The sequence below is a fragment of the Macrobrachium nipponense genome, chromosome 10 (genome assembly GCF_015104395.2).
Source record: "Macrobrachium nipponense isolate FS-2020 chromosome 10, ASM1510439v2, whole genome shotgun sequence".
Classification (NCBI taxonomy): domain Eukaryota; kingdom Metazoa; phylum Arthropoda; class Malacostraca; order Decapoda; family Palaemonidae; genus Macrobrachium; species Macrobrachium nipponense.
In genome coordinates, this window is record NC_087204.1 from 29,818,020 (window position 1) to 29,836,131 (window position 18,112).

The 18,112-nt window shown below is 39.5% G+C and overlaps 1 protein-coding gene across 1 annotated transcript in view; it reads left to right on the forward strand.

The window, feature by feature from the left end:
- LOC135223537 (immediate early response 3-interacting protein 1-like) overlaps positions 1-18,112 on the forward strand; it is an 18,812-nt gene extending 700 nt beyond the window's left edge. The window contains exons 2-3 of the mRNA XM_064262017.1: positions 6,255-6,356; positions 17,897-18,112. Of these exons, the coding sequence (XP_064118087.1) occupies positions 6,255-6,356; positions 17,897-17,952 (158 nt within the window). The 3' untranslated portion in view covers positions 17,953-18,112. The remainder of the gene's footprint in view (positions 1-6,254; positions 6,357-17,896) is intronic.

An 18,112-nucleotide genomic window follows, 5' to 3' on the forward strand; every position in this document is an offset into this window, starting at 1 on the left:
GAGTCAGTTGTGCGTTGATCTTAATTAAAGTTTTGTGGGTGTGCCATTTTCTGGTCTGCTTTTCCCTTCTGGGGGATTAGGTAGTAAGCATCAATCTGATGACGTAATGTCAAATGTCATGTACCCTAATTTATGACGTACTGAATACGGTAGCGTTATAAACGATGCAGGAATGTTTAACCGTAAATATGCATGAATTCTTGCATACAAAATCAAGTTCAAAACACCATTTTACCCTTGATACCTAGGGTAAAACATCACAGCAGGCCAAACAGGCCACCTACAATCAACGCTTGCCACCCTCCGAAAAAGTACATTATAACGCGTCCTGACACCGGAGATGGGCATCAGTCGCGACTTGTTGTTGGTGAGAAACGGAGCTAAAGACCTCTACTCTCCTTTCGAAGTAAGTATTTTCTCCAAAGTTAGAAATTAAGGCCAAATTTTAAGATTTAAACAGAGGGTAGTGAAAAGGGTGGCTACGGCAGTGGAAATCTCACCAAAACGCTTTAGAAATTTTTACTTACAACTAAAAATGTTTCGAAGATTGACGCCATCTTGATGTTTACGGAGTCGCTTGTGTCAACAAACTTCCCATTTCCTGTGCTAAATCTGCACACCACTTGTACCCATAGACGCTGGGGCACTTTCATCACAACAATCGTAAACCCAACCTCTTACCAGCACTTATTCAAGGGGACTACGGCATTCTTTGCGGCGTTTTGCGCTCTTCAATTGTTTATCAGTGTTGTCAATTGGTATGTGTTTACCCTCCAAACTAGGTATAAGACTTACACAAAACCGGGGAAATAGGGTAAAATATCACAGCAGGCCACCTACAATCAACGCTAGCCACCCTCCGAAAAAGTACATTATAACGCGTCCTGACACCGGAGATAGGCATCAGTCGCGACTTCTTGTTTGGTGAAAAACGGGAGCTAAGACCTCTACTCTCCTTTCGAAGTAAGTATTTTCTCCAAAGTTAGAAATTAAGGCCAAATTTTAAGATTTAAACAGAGGGTACTGAAAAGGGTGGCTACGGCAGTGGAAATCTCACCAAAACGCTTTAGAAATTTTTACTTACAACTAAAAATGTTTCGAAGATTGACGCTATCTTGATGTTTACGGAGTCGCTTGTGTCAACAAACTTCCCATTTCATGTGCTAAATCTGCACACCACTTGTACCCATAGACGCTGGGGCACTTTCATCACAACAATCGTAAACCCACCTCTTACCAGCACTTATTCGTACTTATTCAGGGGACTACGGCATTCTTTGCGGCGTTTTGCACTCTTCAATTGTTTATCAGTGTGGTCAATTGGTATGTGTTTACCCTCCAAACTAGGTATAAGACTTACACAAAACCGGGGAAATAAGTGAAATTAGCGTATCTATTTGTACTATATATACATATTAGAGCAATTTTATCATTACTGCATTACTATGACAACTAGAATTCATCGAAACAGTTTGTAAATGCATCGGCGTATGTGTGACGCTCCACTAGATTGGCAACGATGAGCCCATTTTTCCTCACGTCGTCTGCTCGTAAGTATACATCCGAAACATTTGTAATTTTGGGGGGTTAATTTGGTTGCAAAAAAGGGATAATGGACATGAATTAAATAAACATTTTGAAGTAGAGTTAAACTAAATATTGAGTAAAGTAAACAATTAAGGGAATAAAGCTTTGCATCTCATAATCAGTGTTGTTGTCTGCTGCTCGTAACTTTGTTTACGGAGTGAGTGCTTAGGAAACACGAACAGCAATGTGGTTCGAGTGCACTGTGGAGTGAATTAAGACCAAAATGTGTATAATTACAATCAAATAAGCACTGTGGAGTTTCAGTTGTGATGGCAGTAAGGATAAAACCACTGATTACAAGGTAAGAATGAATTCAGTTCCAACCATAACCCCGGGAATAACAAGTTTCATACTTCACTAATATAGGCACAAAATGTTGTTTTATTGTGCTGATTACAACTGCAAATCTTGAGTAAGATCAATAAACGTTACATATATACGCTAACATTGTTCAATGAGTGCTGGGAAGGCTGGGGAAAAGATGGTGGCCGTCACTGATGAGAACCTTCCATGCAAAACGTAGCCGCCATATTGGATTTCAAAACTGCCTTGAAAACATATTTTACGAAGAGCTCACATGCTTATTTTAGTTCGTATGGGGCTTTCATATATCACAATATGTTGACGAAACTTCAGTCTTTTAAATGGTATGCTTAGAGTTGCAATTGTATTCATGTTTCACCAATTAAATATCAAGTGAATAAGACCCGTCCACCGTGATGAGGGTTGGCCTGTCGTGATATTCTACCCTATATACATATTAGAGCAATTTTATCATTACTGCATTACTATGACAACTAGAATTCATCGAAACAGTTTGTAAATGCATCGGCGTATGTGTGACGCTCCACTAGATTGGCAACGATGAGTCATTTTTCCTCACGTCGTCTGCTCGTAAGTATACATCTGAAACATTTGTAATTTTTTTTGGGGGTTAAGGTTTGGTTGCAAAAAAAGGGATAATATAAAAGACATGAATTAAATAAACATTTTGAAGTAAAGTTAAACTAAATATTGAGTAAAGTAAACAATTAAGGGAATAAAGCTTTGCATCTCATAATCAGTGTTGTCGTCTGCTGCTCGTAACTGTGTTTGCGGAGTGAGTGCTTAGGAACCATGAACAGCAATATGGTTCAAGTGCACTGTGGAGTGAATTAAGACCAAAATGTGTATAATTACAATCAAATAAGCACTGTGGAGTTTCAGTTGTGATGGCAGTAAGGATAAAAACCGCCGATTACAAGGTAAGAATGAATTCAGTTCCAACCATAACCCCGGAATAACAAGTTTCATACTTTCACTAATATAGGCAACAAAATGTTGTTTTATTGTGCTGATTACAACTGCAATCTTGAGTAAGATCAATAAACGTTACATATATACGCTAACATTGTTCAAATGAGTGCTGGGAAGGCTGGGGAAAGATGGTGGCCGTCACTGATGAGAACCTTCCATGCAAAACGTAGCCGCCATATTGGATTTCAAAACTGCCTTGAAAACATATTTTACGAAGAGCTCACATGCTTATTTTAGTTCGTATGGGGCGTTTCATATATCACATTATGTTGACGAAACTTCAGTCTTTTAAATGGTATGCTTAGAGTTGCAATTGTATTCTTGTTTCACCAATTAAATATAAGCGAGTGAATAAGACCCGTCCACCGTGATGAGGGTGGCCTGCTGTGTGTTCTACCCTAGTAGGTAGCCTAGTAGGTAGGTAGTAGTACCTACCTAGCTATTAACCTAAAGTCCTGGTTTAGCGTAGCCTAAGTTGCAGCATATCGCTGGCTTAGCCAAGCCCAAATTAGTAAGGGGATTTCGTCGGTAAAACTAGACTACTGCCGCGCCCCACTGATTCGGTGAGAAGGTAGATCTAGGGTACTTATCTGCGGCAGCTTTGACTATGGCAGCTGCGGTTTTTCTATGCAGTTTTACCTCCTGAACAAGAATTTTAAGTAATATTCATTTGGATGACTGTAATTAACCCCGAGGGTCCAGTACTAAACACGGCGAAATTCATTGGACGGCCCAATCCCTAGTGGATGTCGTATCCGCGATTACGTTCCTTGCAGTCCGCGTGAGTGCTTCTGTAGAAATACCAATTAGCTACTAGTTTATGTGTGGAATGGTCGCCTTGTTTATTACCAGCCCCGTGGGAATAAATGTAAAAACTTGAACAAAATGCAGTAGGGGAAACAACCAACTGGACTATCTGATCTAGTTTTGACCGCGTTTGGATCCACCCTCCGAAAAAAGTACTTTAACACGTCCTGACACTGGAGATGGGCACCAGTCACAAGTCATCAGTGGTGAGAGCAACAGCTTGAGACCTCTACTATCCTTTTGAAGTATTTTCTCCAAAGTTAGAAATTAAGGTCGTATTTTAAGATTAAACAGAGGTTAATGAATGTCTAGCCATGCGCAGTGTAAACATACCTCCATGATGCTTTAGAAATTTTTAGTTAAAACACCAAAAATGTAGAAGATTGATGCCATCTTGTTGTTTGTGGAGTCACTTGTGTCAATAAACTTTCCATTCCATGTGCTAAATCCACATACCACTTGTATCCAGATGCTGGGGCACTTTCTTCACAACAATCCTCAACAATGACACCAATCACCTGGCAGATCCAAGGAAACTACGATTTTTTGGTAGAAAGAAAAAGCGGGCACTAGATAATTATTTAAGTAAATAGTTAAACAGCAGTATAAGGTCATGAATTGTCATAAAAGTTTGTTACATATTCATGATTATTAATTCGAAATATTCGTTGTTGAAAAAAGTAACTAGATTCCTGACTCAAATATCGACAGATTAGCTTTGAATAGTACCTACGGCATTGTTCGCTCTCTTCTATTGTTTATCAGTGTACCCTCCAAACTGGGTATAAGACTTACACAAAACTGGGGAAATAAGTGAAATTAGCATATCTGTTTGTAGTATATATACATATTAGAGCAATTTATCATTATTGCATTACTATGACAACTAGAATTCTTGGAAACAGTTTGTAAGTGCATCGGTGTATGTGTGAAGCTCCACTAAATTGGCAACGATGAAATTTTGCTGTCGTCTGCTTATATCTACCTTAGAAATATCTGTAATTTTGTTTAGGTTAATTTGATTACAAAAAGGGGATAATAGACATGAATTAAAATAAACATTTTGAAGTAACAAAGTAAAGTTAAACTAAATAATGAGTAAGGTAAACAATTAAGGGAATAAAGCTTTGCACCTCCTAAACAGTGTAGTCATGTGTTGCCCGCAACTGTGTTTGTGGAGTGAGCGCTTAGGAACCAGGAACAGCAATGTAATTCAAGTGCAATTTGGAGTGAATTAAGACCAAAATGCGTACAATTACAATCAAATAAGCACTGTGAGAGTTTCAGTTGTGATGGCAGTAAGGATAAAACCACCGATTACAAGGAAAAAATGCATTTCTGTTCAAACCATGACCCCGGGAATAAGTTTCATACTTTCACTAATATAGGCAACAAAATGTTGTTTTATTGTGCTGATTACAACTGCAATCTTGAGTAAGATCAATAAACGTTACATATATATGCTAATATTGTTCGAATGAGCGGTGGGAAGGCTGGGAAGGACGTGAAATCCATGCCGGTTACGAATGGCACCTCAGTCGGTCGACGACATATAGGATTTAAAAACTGCCTTGAAAATATATTTTACAAAGACTTCACATGCTTATTTTAGTTCGTATGGCGCTTACATATATCACATTATGTTGTTGAAACTTCAATCTTTGAATGGTGTCTTAAAGATGTAATGTATTCTTGTTTCACCAATTAAATATTGAGTAAATAAGGCTGATCCACCCGATGACGATGGATCCAAGGCCGTTTTTCCCCCAAGTATAAACATAAAAGGCATATTAAAAAATTTAAAGGCAGCAAATATCCAGGGGTTGCAACTTAGGGAAACATGCTGCAGTAGTAGTTTTCAGTTTTACTTTATACCTAGTCTACACTAGAGCATTTTCGATTTCATTTGCATAGTGTACTGCTAGGCTAGACGTAGGATATGCACTAAATATTTTTGTCATCAAAAGTGTTTGGTAAATTTTACTCAAAAGCACTAGTACTTATTTTTTACACGAAAATATCCTTTCCCTATTTTTTAATGTGTGCGTTGAACATTTGTGATGTTTGCTTTGTTTGCAAATGACCTAACCAACCACACCTAATTAACCTAAGATAACGGGCTCCTTACCTTATTGTGCAGTACTATTGGGTGGCTGGTTAGGTCATTTGCAATCAAAATGAATGACAGAAAGTTTAAAAGCAAACATTGAAACAGGAAAATATTTTCATACCCAATATTTTATAATTGTTTAGAATAAACATTTTACCTGTAGCAGAAGTTTTTTTTTTTAGGTTAAGCAATGACTGTAGGGTATAGCTTAGTACATTAATTGGAAATAAGTTTGGGAAATCCAGCCTAACAGAACCTGAAATAACTTTGTGCATAGAATAACCTGGATGATAGGCTTTTATCATCAGTAGATAGATATTATAGTTATGTATAGGAGGGCCTGTTTTCAGTTTAAGTTATGGTAGGGTTTCATAAATATTCAGTATAGAAGCTGAAGTTAGTTCAGTAGTCAGTTAATGAGATATTATTTACCTAAGACAACTTTTTATTTCAGTGCCCGGTTGGGGAGGATCTCACGTTCAAGGATTTGGTGAAGAACCTGGAATAAAGACCCAAATATTCCATTTTATTCGGTCAATTAAAACTGTTATGAAGTGTAAGTGTTAAGTATGGTACATGTTTCCCTTGTAAAATATGCAGAATTGAAATGTGCATATTACCTAGAAATAAAAACTGTTAACTCATGCTTTACGAATTTTCATCCTTTTAATTGTCAGTTGGGAAAAGCTTTGGCAACGTTGATGAATTATTGTGGAGCTTTGCTGATGTTTTCACATAGTGCTAGTTTTGGGTTGGTTATAAAGAAGAGCATTGCTTTCTCCTGGGTCTGAGATTATTGGGATATTCACTTGGTTGTATGCATATTTCCAGTTGTATTCATATACAGTATATTAGCCTCTTTGATGTGTGTTTAATTCACTCATATGCAACTTGAATCCTGCTCAGAGAGTTGCATTGAGTATGCCAGAGGATATGGTAAGTTCATGTCTTTTCAGATGACATTTTTCAAAAAAGGTTTGGATGGTTGTGGCATGAAATTGTGCAAGACAGGTAAGACGGACAGCGTTTGGATGGTCACTGGCATATAAAATTCACCCTTTTAGGGTGCCTTATTTTCATGTAGTACTGTGGGCTTAGGGATATTTGTTAGTTTCTCAAAGGCTTTCCCTTTTTAAGAAAAAGAGATAAAAGAAATATGTAAGGCAAATTAACATGTACCTTTGCTGGTATGAGTAGTCTCAAAAAATACAGGGAAAAGCACTGGCACTGATATAGAATCTAGTCCTTAGGATGGATGGGGATTGTTTCAAGGTTTTTAATTCTATTGCCTGAAATTAATGTTTTCCAAGGTGTAGTAGATAAAGTAAATTCTGCTCATTTTTTAAAAATGAAAATGATCGCATCGTGTTATCTTGTGTGACTGTTTTCTTTACATCCTCATCTTCTTAACAGTTGTTTTTCCTAAACATTGTAAATTATACTGTAGACTATCATAGGAAGGGTCCTATTTTGGCATATTTTGATAACAAATTTGCATCATGACCCAAAATCTATATGATTCTTAAGGTAGTGTATACAAATTATTTTGTATTGTCAATGTACATACTCCATTGTGGTGCTTTTATGTCATTACATTCTGTACCAAATGACATCTTTCACTCTATTTGCTGTAAGGTCTTTGTTGAACTGGCATAGTAAAGGGTTCCACACTAGACCCTACTCCATTTCATGCCTAATCACAGTTTCCTTTTGGCAAGGACCTTTGACAGCATAAGGCCAGCTTAACCTAAAGCAGCCAGTCAACCTTTTGCTGTGTAACTGTAGGTGTTGATGTCCATGATTCTGGGAATCTTGAAGTTTATTGTGAAAGCAAAATGTTCCTCCGCCATACTTTTTCAGACTTATGTAATAATTTCTGAACTGTAGATATTTGTAAAAATACTTGTCTTTTCTTTTTTTTTTCTCTGCTGTGGAAACTTGTATAGCAAGTTGCTATTTTTGTTGTTTTTTTGTGTGAGTTTATTGTGGTTTGAATACAAGGAATACCCTTTTTATAATGAAACTATTCAGTTGAAGCCAGGTACCATGTGCTTGTTATTTTCAGTGGTTAATCAGCCAGTGCTGGATGGATAACAACAGCACTGGACTGACTACACAGTACAATCATACCTTAATTAACAGACATAAATCCATTCCAGAGGGCTTTCCTTTAATCACATTGTCCTTAAACTGAAAAAATTTTCCCCATGATAATGGAAATTGGATTAATCAATTTTAGACCTCCAAAAACATGACAAATAAAAACAATTTAACCCAGTTCTAACAAATCTAGCATGTGCATAGAAATCATACAAAAAAAACATAAGTTAAATAGATTAAATAATTGTAATTTTGTTCTCACATTATACCTCTAATTGGGAGATTTAATAGCCTGTGTGGAAAGTGATGATGAAGGGGAGAGGGAGATGTTGTTTGGAAGGGCAGTTCTTTTCCATGAAAATGGCAGCAACTGTACTTCTGGGGTTGGTTCTCTTTTCTGTCTTCTATTGCTTTCTTATTGAAGCTTGATTCTTTCCTTATAGGAAACTGTCCAATGATGTTTGTCTTGCCTCTATTGTAAAATTTCCTAAAGTGGGAGATAGCATTGGCATACAGCAGGTTTATAACACGGCTTCTTACAGCTTGTCAGGGTGATATTTTTAAAGGAGTCTTTACAATTCCCTCCATGTTCATACATTTCTTTTATTAATGAAGTAGGGACAGCCTTCTCTCTTCCTCTTCTGGAGACAATACCACAGTCTGTTGCTGCCCCTTCTGAAAGTATTGCAGTTCTTTTGCTCTGTTTTCTTATCCTCCACATCATCATCATCACTGACCTCCAAGCCTATGTTCTTGGCCAGGGACACAATATCCTCTACAGCAAGGTCAGCCTTGCTGGCATCTCTAGCTTTCTTGGAAGCCATGATGAATTATTACAGTAGTTACTGTACTGAGCACTTGAATATGAAAAACACACGATGCAAGGTTTAGCACAGATGCGCACTGATTGAGTCCACACACATAAAATGAACCTTTTCTCTTTGTTTCAGAAGGAAACCTAATACATATGACATGTTAATCCAATAAATTTTTTATCTGGTTATCTCATAAGCAAGCAAACATTTGTTAAAAGAGTGGATTTTTCACAAACAAAACATCCTCTAACTGAATTGTCCATAACGCAGGTATGGTTGTATTTTTAAGAGCATTTTCTGCATTTTTTGGAGAGTTTAGAAAGGAAATGGGTAGTTCTGATTTGGTAAAATAGCATCAGAAGAAATGTTCAGTGTGACGTATATCACACGGCTTGTACATCATTGTTTCAGAACATGCAGTATTGAATTAATGGTAGTACTATTATAAACTAGTATAGTGATAAAAGTGAATCATACATAGCAGATTTGTAGGACTTCTTGAAGAGTTTGTTTTTAAGTGAGAAGTAAAAGTTGTTGCCATGCAAAATTAGAGGAGGACAACTTACGGTTAGAAACCAAAGGGAACAGATGAGAAGTCAGAAAGCAGTACAACTTGGCCCAAAAGGATACTGCAAAGGATATTTAGTACAATTGGCCCATCAGTTACTGACACCTATTCTGATAAATAGAAAAAAAAGGCTATGGGATCAAGGAATTTTGTATTGTCTTACAATTTAAATGCAATAGAAGTATTGGCAACAATGTCAAGTTATCCAGTACCAAATGCTTTTCACATCTAGTATATGTTGAATATAACTGTGAAATACAATTGTATGAAAAGAATGCAGATCTTTCAAAGAATGAAAGATTTTTTTCAGTCATCCACATATGTTTTTGGGGAAATGCTACTTCGGGTAATATAACCCTTGTTAATTGTTGAAAATGCATTTTAAAATAATGGATGCAACACCCAACACAGATTTGCAAGTTGTAGCCTTGACCTGGCAGTTTTGTACCCTATGAATAATTCCTTAGTGGAATAACATTGAGTAAAGCATACTATGTGGTTTCTCATGCATTTTATATATGGGGAGTGTTGTATACCTGTGGAAAAGCAAGTAAACCATTGTGAAATGCTGGTTGATTCAGTCCCTTGGGGATTGAATCATGATTGATGATAATGGTGTGTATATGAAATATTAATTAATTTAATGGTATATGTTCACTGCATTAATTCGTACTTTATCATAATACATTTGCTGTTATATGTTTACTGTATTAATACATATTTCATCATGTTCGATTATTCACTTTTGTACATGGAACTTACCCAGCAGATATATACTTAGCTATAGACTCCGTCGTCCCCGACAGAATTCGAATTTCGCGGCACACGCTGCAGGTAGGTCAGGTGATCTACCGCCCCTGCCGCTGGGTGGCAGGAATAGGAACGATTACCGTTCTAGAACCAGATTTTCTCTGTCGCGGTAGTGTCAACATACGTTGTTGCTACCTCCTGACTTGATTTTCGTTTTTTCATCGCCATCGACCTTCTGGGCTGTCTTTTGCAGGGAGTACTGGGTCTTTGGTTTGGCATACGCTTTTATTAACTTTTTAATGAATTTGGCTTCGAAATTTCGAAGAATATATTACGTGAAACTACCGAATTTTTCGGTAGACACTCATATATTTTGCAATAAGGGAAATATTGATTTTTTTTTTCACTAATACGTGTATAAGTGTTAGAACTTGATGAAGGAAATATAAGATCTAACTTCCTACTTTAGGAAGTCAGAAAGCATATAACTAGATACGCTTCCTTTAGAAGCTTTAAGAGCTCTCGTACTAACGAGCAGTTAGAGTATTGACAATTCTAGTAGTTGTTGCATCCTCATCACCTTCTTACTCTACAGAATCTACAAATTCATATGTGCAAATTTGAAGATAAATGGATGGAGCTCAAAGGCGAGCTCTAAAAAGGAAGAAGTGAATATAGTGTTCCCAGTGCAGTGGAGGGTGCATCTGATCGGCTCCGTAGCGCTTCCAGGCCTAGACCTCTTCCAAACTCCCAGACCCAGTGGAGGAGGAAAGTTGACAGCCACAGGAAGGTTAGGGAGAACCCCCACCGGTCAGGCGTCCCCCTCGGCAGGTTCTGTAGAACGTCCCAGACTGCCAAAGGCTGATCGCCAGTTGATAAGGCATCCTTAAAAAAGTGCGTCTCTTCATCTTACATCCGAAAAGACGAAGAATGTATGTTTGGAGTTTCGATGATCTAGCGCGTTTCTCTGAAAACTAAGAGAACACTGAGCTGCCAGCCGCTGCCAGGAAGCCGCGTTCCAGCAGCGAGAGGCGTTCCAGCTAACAGACTAGCGCGAGCCGCGTTCCTACCAACCAAACGCGAGCCGCGTTCTAGAACATTTTTCTTGGCGCAAGGCGCCTTCAAAGAGACGAAGCGCCAGCCTGGCGCAAATTGCGCCAGAAAAACAGACAGCTAGAGCAGGGAGCCTTATAGTAGAGTGGCAGTCAGAACGATCCTTCCATTGAACGTTTCCGGGCAAGAGGCTCTTTCTAAAAGGGGTCTAGTAGGCGCTCGGAACTATCAGGGCGCACGGGACCTTCCACGCAAAGCGGAACGTTCCAGGAGCGAGTCTCCTTTCTAGCGTGCGGAACATTGCAGGCGCGCGGAACATTCCAGGCGCTAGGTGCAAGGAGCCAGGCGCCAGAATATTCCTAATCTTCTTATGAGAGAGAGGTCAGTCGCGAGGCTCCTCTTTGAGTTTTCAACTTGAGCAACTTTCCCCTGGCAAAGGTGCAAGATGTCGCACAGGCGTGCGTCGCTTTTGCCAGAAGGATTCTGATACTAAGAGAAGCCATTTTTTCATTATTCAGAGGACTCTCTCCTTCATTCATGCTCTTCCCCTCCGTTATGAGGAGGCAAGAGCTTTGGGAGTTTTCTTATAAGAATCTCATCGACGTTTGGGTATGATGGCGGATAGGAAATATCTACTTCCTTCCGTAAACCTACAGATGAACAGGAATTCTGTCTCTTCCACGATTTATGAGGAAATCACGAAGATTTAAAGAGTTCCTGGATTAACTTCCTTCCTTAAGGAGATATATATACTCTTTCCTATGTTCTATTAACCCCCCCCCCCCCCCCCTTAACGAAAAGAACGAAGATAGTAAAATTTTTCCTTTCTCTATCTGCCTCGGCAGGAAAGAAGGTAGTAGAGTATCTGCTTTCTGAGAATACGATACGGCAAATCATAAGCACATACCATAGTTACTTCTTTGCTGAGCAACTCAATTACCAGTATCCCTTCCAGGAATTTCCTAGGAAGGGACTACGCTTAAAGGGATTGTTTAAGACAACACCTACTTAGCTTCTAGATTTATCAAAGTCTTGTTTCGCTTAGATATGCATTATAAGAACTTCCTGAAGTTCGATAATAGTTTTATAAGATTCCTTTATTAAATGGAGTAGCTGGCAACTCTAGAAGAGTAAGGCCAGTCGGCTAACGAAGCTGCTATAATCGCTTAGAGACCAACGCAGTATCATGTAGGTGGTCGGTCATGAGTGGTCGGTTACATGTCTCTCCTTCGGGAATGGAATGACTAACCGTGTCTCTCCCCTACAATCGTGGTTTTAGCCTCCGATTGAGGGGATAGTTAAGCAAACATAAATAAAATATTGTCTGCCTTTTGCTAAGCAGCTTTCAATAAGAAAGATATTACAACATTTCAATGCTGTTTACCGTAGGTAACATTTTTAAAGGATTCTAACGCAGCGGAACTCTATAATGTATAATGCTCTCATGCTTACGAAGCATGGCTTATTAGAGTACATGCCTTAGTGAGAAGATGAATGTAGTAGAGAATTCACTTTAAGACTACGGTATGGTCAAGTCTTATGCACATCGAGGTTAACTACAGAATTCCTAGTATCCTTACAAAGGTTTTCCTAGATTAATGCTGTTTACCACAATGTGACAGTATTATAAAGGATTCTAATACGGCAGAGCGCGATATATATAATTCTCTCATCCTTTCGAGAAACGCACACAACCTTTTTAGAATCGGATATTGCTCAAGAGAAGTTGGTGAGTCGGATGGGAAACATTCTCTTAGTGGCAGAAGTTGTTTCCCTGAAATGTACTATACTACTATATAAAAGTTTTTTCCCACTAAGAACGGAATTTAACATGTGAAGGATGTCGGGTACCATAGAGGCATAGATGTTATGGCACATAACCTAAAAAGAACTAGAAGGAAGCGCCAGCCTGGCGCAAATTGCGCCAGAAGCACCATCCAAGATATTTTCTCGTTTTAGCGAGTTATTAACCTAAGAGTCCAGTAGCCTCTCGGACAGCAGGCTCGGTAATGGCAAGATTCGTTCCTGATTTCGTTACCCATTTAATCGAAAAGGGGTCGCTTACAAGGAATGATGAAATGATTTATTTTAATCACTTAGGCCAATTCCACGACTCTCTCATATCGCAAAGAACATCGAGAATCTCTCTTTTCGCCCCTGTTCGCGTTAACAAAAGAGAACCTATTTGGGAACAGACACGGAACGTAACGATCCTTAAGATGGTTCAATGCAAGATTTTGCATGTCCGTGAGAACCTTCTCGATCGAAGATAATAACTGTTAACGTATGTCTAACATTTATTGAAAAGAGTTGTGAGAACCTGCGGAAAGTCTTCTTCATAGATCTCTTTGTAAGGTAGAAGACGAACAGGCTTCCTTTAGACTGCTTCTTTTTCCTCGAACCAAGAGAGGTAGCAATATAAGACATCTTTAAATTTAAAGAAGGGGAATAAACTTTAGTCTTTTTTTCCCTAGTTATAAATTCTTAACAGATATAAAGATAAATGGGCGTCAAAGGAAGAGAGGATGTATGCCTCATTTTGGCCTTAGAGAGGTTGGATTCACAGAAGTCACGTTCTTCTCACAGCATGTTTCGTAAGGCTTTTCCAAGAGTATCTGGATATTCTATCAGAATCTTTTATAAATAGACCTATAAAACCTCTCCACTCTGAGTCTGTCCGCGTGCAGACTGACCAGAAGTGGACATGAATGAGAGGTTTTTTCAAGGTAAATGACAATAGTCATGGCTAAGACATAGAATTGCTGCAGATCGTGCTAGATGGAATGAGGAAACTGTCCTCTTCCGATACCTCTGTGAACCACATAGCGAGGTTTTTTCTTCACTTTCAGAGGGAAGAATCACCTATGTATATATCTGCTATCAAAGAACGCAGTAAAAGGCTATACTCTGTCTCTACAAGGGGAATTAGAGATAACAGAGGATTAAGATCTCGGGACTTCTACGATACCGCAATACGACAAGAGTAGGATATCATGTACTTCGAATGGGATCTTTTTGTGGCCACAGATTCCGTGTTCCGACAAAATGGAACTGCTCCTCATCAAACTTCTTTGAGGAAGTTTATGAAGGAATTCTTTGTTTCTCTTAGCCCTAACGACCAAGAAGACAAGTGAATTTTTTGTGCATTGGAATCTCGCATCAGATTCAATGGAGACTCGGCAATGGGTTCTTGCTAGCATAGTATGTCTGGCAAAAGAACTAAATCCCTCTATTCCTGACGCAACACTTTCAGATAGAAGTTTCGTTGCCCAGGCAGGGTACTTAAATTTTCATCTACAGAAGAAGAGATGGTTTAAACGTTTGCCTACAGAGTCTTCGGGTGCGATGTTGGCTCAAAATGCTTCCCAGAAGGTATTCAGAAGGATACAATAAGAGCTAGAAATCAGGGTTCCGCCCAATTTCAGCTCAGAGTCTCCTTCGACTTCCAGACTCCTTCCCTTCCTTCGGCAAGGATAGGGAAAATTCTGCAACGAGGAACCTCATCAACAGTAAGAAGAGATCTCGTTAGCAAAGAAGTGTTCTACGAAGGATCCTCCTCGGAGGAAGACTCTGCTCTCTCGTATTGTTAGATATCCTGTCGTCTACTGGGTGTAGCTGACTAAAATCACCTCCCCTTGCCAGGGGCCAAAAGCTCAAAGGGGAAGAATTTCTTCCACCCTTCTCCAGTCTCTTGATAAACTATGTGGTTCAGGACTCTCGGACAATGTAGCGCCAGCCAAGCGCCCAAAATTGCCAATACAGGCGAAAAACGCCAGAGGCGGACAGTTCCAAGGAACTCTGTCATGGTCGGATACTGAGAAGGAGCGGGCCTCCAACCTGGCGCAAATGCGCCAGAGGCGAACAAATCGGACAGAGATATAAGAGTGTCCGATGTGGACATCGCCAGACAGCCTAGAGACTCTTCCAGCTCGAAGCTCCAGCAAGTGTGGAGGAGCCAAGCCAGGCGCGAGGCGCCAGCCAGGCTCTAGGGAGCCAGCCAGGCTCTAGGAGCTAGCCAGGCTCTAGGAGCCAGCCAGGCTCTAGAAGCCAGCCAGGCGCCATCCAGGTGCCAGGCTCCTTCAAGGCTAGGCTCCAGTCAGGATTGAGGATCCATCCAGGCGCAAGGCTCCTTCCAGTAAAGAGAAACCTAAAGCTCTGTCATGTAAGAGGGCTAGTCCCCATTGATATGATACAGGTAAGGCTCTGCCATGTAAGTGGGTCAGCCCCCATTGGCACGATCCGAGAAGGCTCTGTCGTGTAAGCGGGCCTAGCCCCCATTGACATGATCCAGAAGGGTTTTGTCAGTCATAGGTCCCTACCTCGCTGAAACTCTTGAGGCATGCAGACTCATAGACAGTAATCATGAAGTCTTCTGCCAGGCTCCAGGTGCCCTCCAGGCGCAAGGCACCAGCCAGACGCAAGGCTCCAGCCAGGCGCGAGGCGTCTAGCCAGGAAGGAGGAGCCAATCAGTCACCAGCCAGGCGCGAGGCGCCAGCCAGGCGCGAGGCTCCAGCCAGGCTCTAGGCGCCATTCAGGCACAAGGCTCCAGCCAGGGCGCGAGGCGCTAGACAGGCGCCAACCTTAAGGCGCCTGCCAGGCACAAAAGCGCTAGCCAGGCTACAGTGGCTTCACCCAGAAGAGATCTATATCAAAGAACGCCCTGGCCTTCTTTGAGACATTGTGATCTCCTAAGCACTTGATAAGTGCATTGATGATTCCTTCAAACAGCTGAGAATTAAAAGCGCATGAAGTGCGAGCTTTTCCGAATTCTTGTTCTTCCCTAAAAATATGTCATAAGGACATATTGGCTCACATACGGAGATGCAACTCTGTGTTGACTTCCCATTATCCGAAGGATGTCAAGATAACCTTCGAGGGATCCTTCTCTCTTGGTTGATACGTGTCTGCGGATACATTGCTGGGATAGGGAGCAGATACTGATCCTTAACTAGTGAGTTAAATTTTATTTAACGTCGTGTTTTTTCTTTGGGTTGTTTGAAAGGAGTTTGTAGATAACTCTTTTCAACTTAAGCACGACAGACCCACAAGAACTCTTAGCCATAGGTCACATCCTCGCTGAGGCTCTTGAGGCGAAGCAGATTCCTAGGCATTAGCCATGGAGTCTTCCGCCTGATCAAGTAGGAACCAAGGTTTTTATTTATTTATTACCTACACGTATGTTGTTTACCTGTCTATTCAGTAAATAGTTGTCTCTTTCCCACCACCAAGGGTGTCAATCAGCTAAGTATATATCTGCTGGGTAAGTTCCATGTACAAAAATGATATTGTTAAGATACAATAAAGTTTTGTACATACTTACCTGGCAGATATATACGATTGATGGCCCACCCAACCTCCCCTCAGGAGACAGGTGGAAGAGAAAATCTGGTTCTAGAACGGTAATCGTTCCTATTCCTGCCACCCAGCGGCAGGGGCGGTAGATCACCTGACCTACCTGCAGCGTGTGCCGCGAAATTCGAATTTCTGTCGGGGACGACGGAGTCTATAGCTAAGTATATATCTGCCAGGTAAGTATGTACAAAACTTTATTGTATCTTAACAATATCATTTTTATGTCTTGGATTGTGTTTTTGTGTGTGTATCTGTCAATATCAATACTAAATAATAAGTTTTTTTAAGGTAATATTTTTAAAATGTTGTAATCTGTGTTTTGTAAACCTCATATTGGTTCAGGCTTCTGTTGTGTTAAAATATTTTATTTAGTATCTGATGTAGTACTTGGTATTCCTTAAACTTTTCCTTGTTATCAAATCAGTTTTAACATTTTGGAAAAACAGTGGAAGCTATGGGCATCTGCTAATTGCGCCAAAGCTGATACCGTATCAGTTGTAAATGACAACAGTAGCAGCAGAGCAATGCACAAGAATAATGGTGTTAATGATTGATAAATACAGTGGCTCTGCTCTGTTACTTTTACTTACTCTGACCATCATTATGGTGTTAATGAAATTGTGATTTATATGTTGTGTAACAGAATTTTCTCTTTATTTCGTCATAGCGGTTTCAAGGCCAAGTCACCCCAGATTTGTGTGGCTTAGAAACAGCCAGATTAGGACTATAGAAAATTATCAATTATAAAGAACTAGACAATTTAATTCAGTATTAGATCATGCATGAGTAAGTTAAGAGCTAGAAGAAACCGTTTGTAGGTTCCAAAAGTTAGCTAGTGATTGTTGCAGTAATTTTTAATTTGGTAATTTATCCAGTGTCTGTTTTATTAGAAGTAAAAGATTGGATACAGTCATGAAATGATGTAGAAGTATAATGCATCTTATTATAGCAGGTCTGTTGTTTCTTCTGTGAGAAGACAATAGAGTATTTTTACTATTCTCTCTCTCTCTCTCTCTCTCTCTCTCTCTCTCTCTCTCTCTCTCTCTCTCTCTCTCTCTCTCTCTCTCTCCTCTCTCTCTCTCTCAGTGGAATTTTATTTTAGTGCGCTTTGGATACCACTGTGATATTCAAGTATCTGTATGTGTCTCTTTTCTTAGTGAAAAGCTGTACAAAATTTAACTTTACAAGTTCCTGTTGTATTTTGTTGTATTGTAAAGTAATTAGTAATTGACATTTGTCACAGAGCCAGTGGGATTATATGTCATGAACTTCATAACATTTCGTATGTTCACACTGTGATGTATCATTTATTTATAAATATTTTTGTAATTTCTTAAAAGTTCTTCATGACTTTCCCCCCCCCAATATAGTTATGTTAGCTAGTTACCCTATTAGAGAGGTCATCATAAACAAATTTTGCTACTCTTCTTATGATTAATGGCATCTTGTATTTTTCAGATCCGCTGATACCTGTGAATATTTTTGTCATCCTGTTCAAGCTTATTTTTGGCTGAAAGTATGTGGAATTGTTAAGAAAAAAATATTGTACTACTGTTCTATCAAGGAAATGTTTGCTGCAGACCAAGCATGCTGTCGAACTGTGATGCTCAGGAAGTCGTATTTTTGTGGATGAATTGTTTTTGTATGGATATTGAAATATATTAGGTTTTTTTA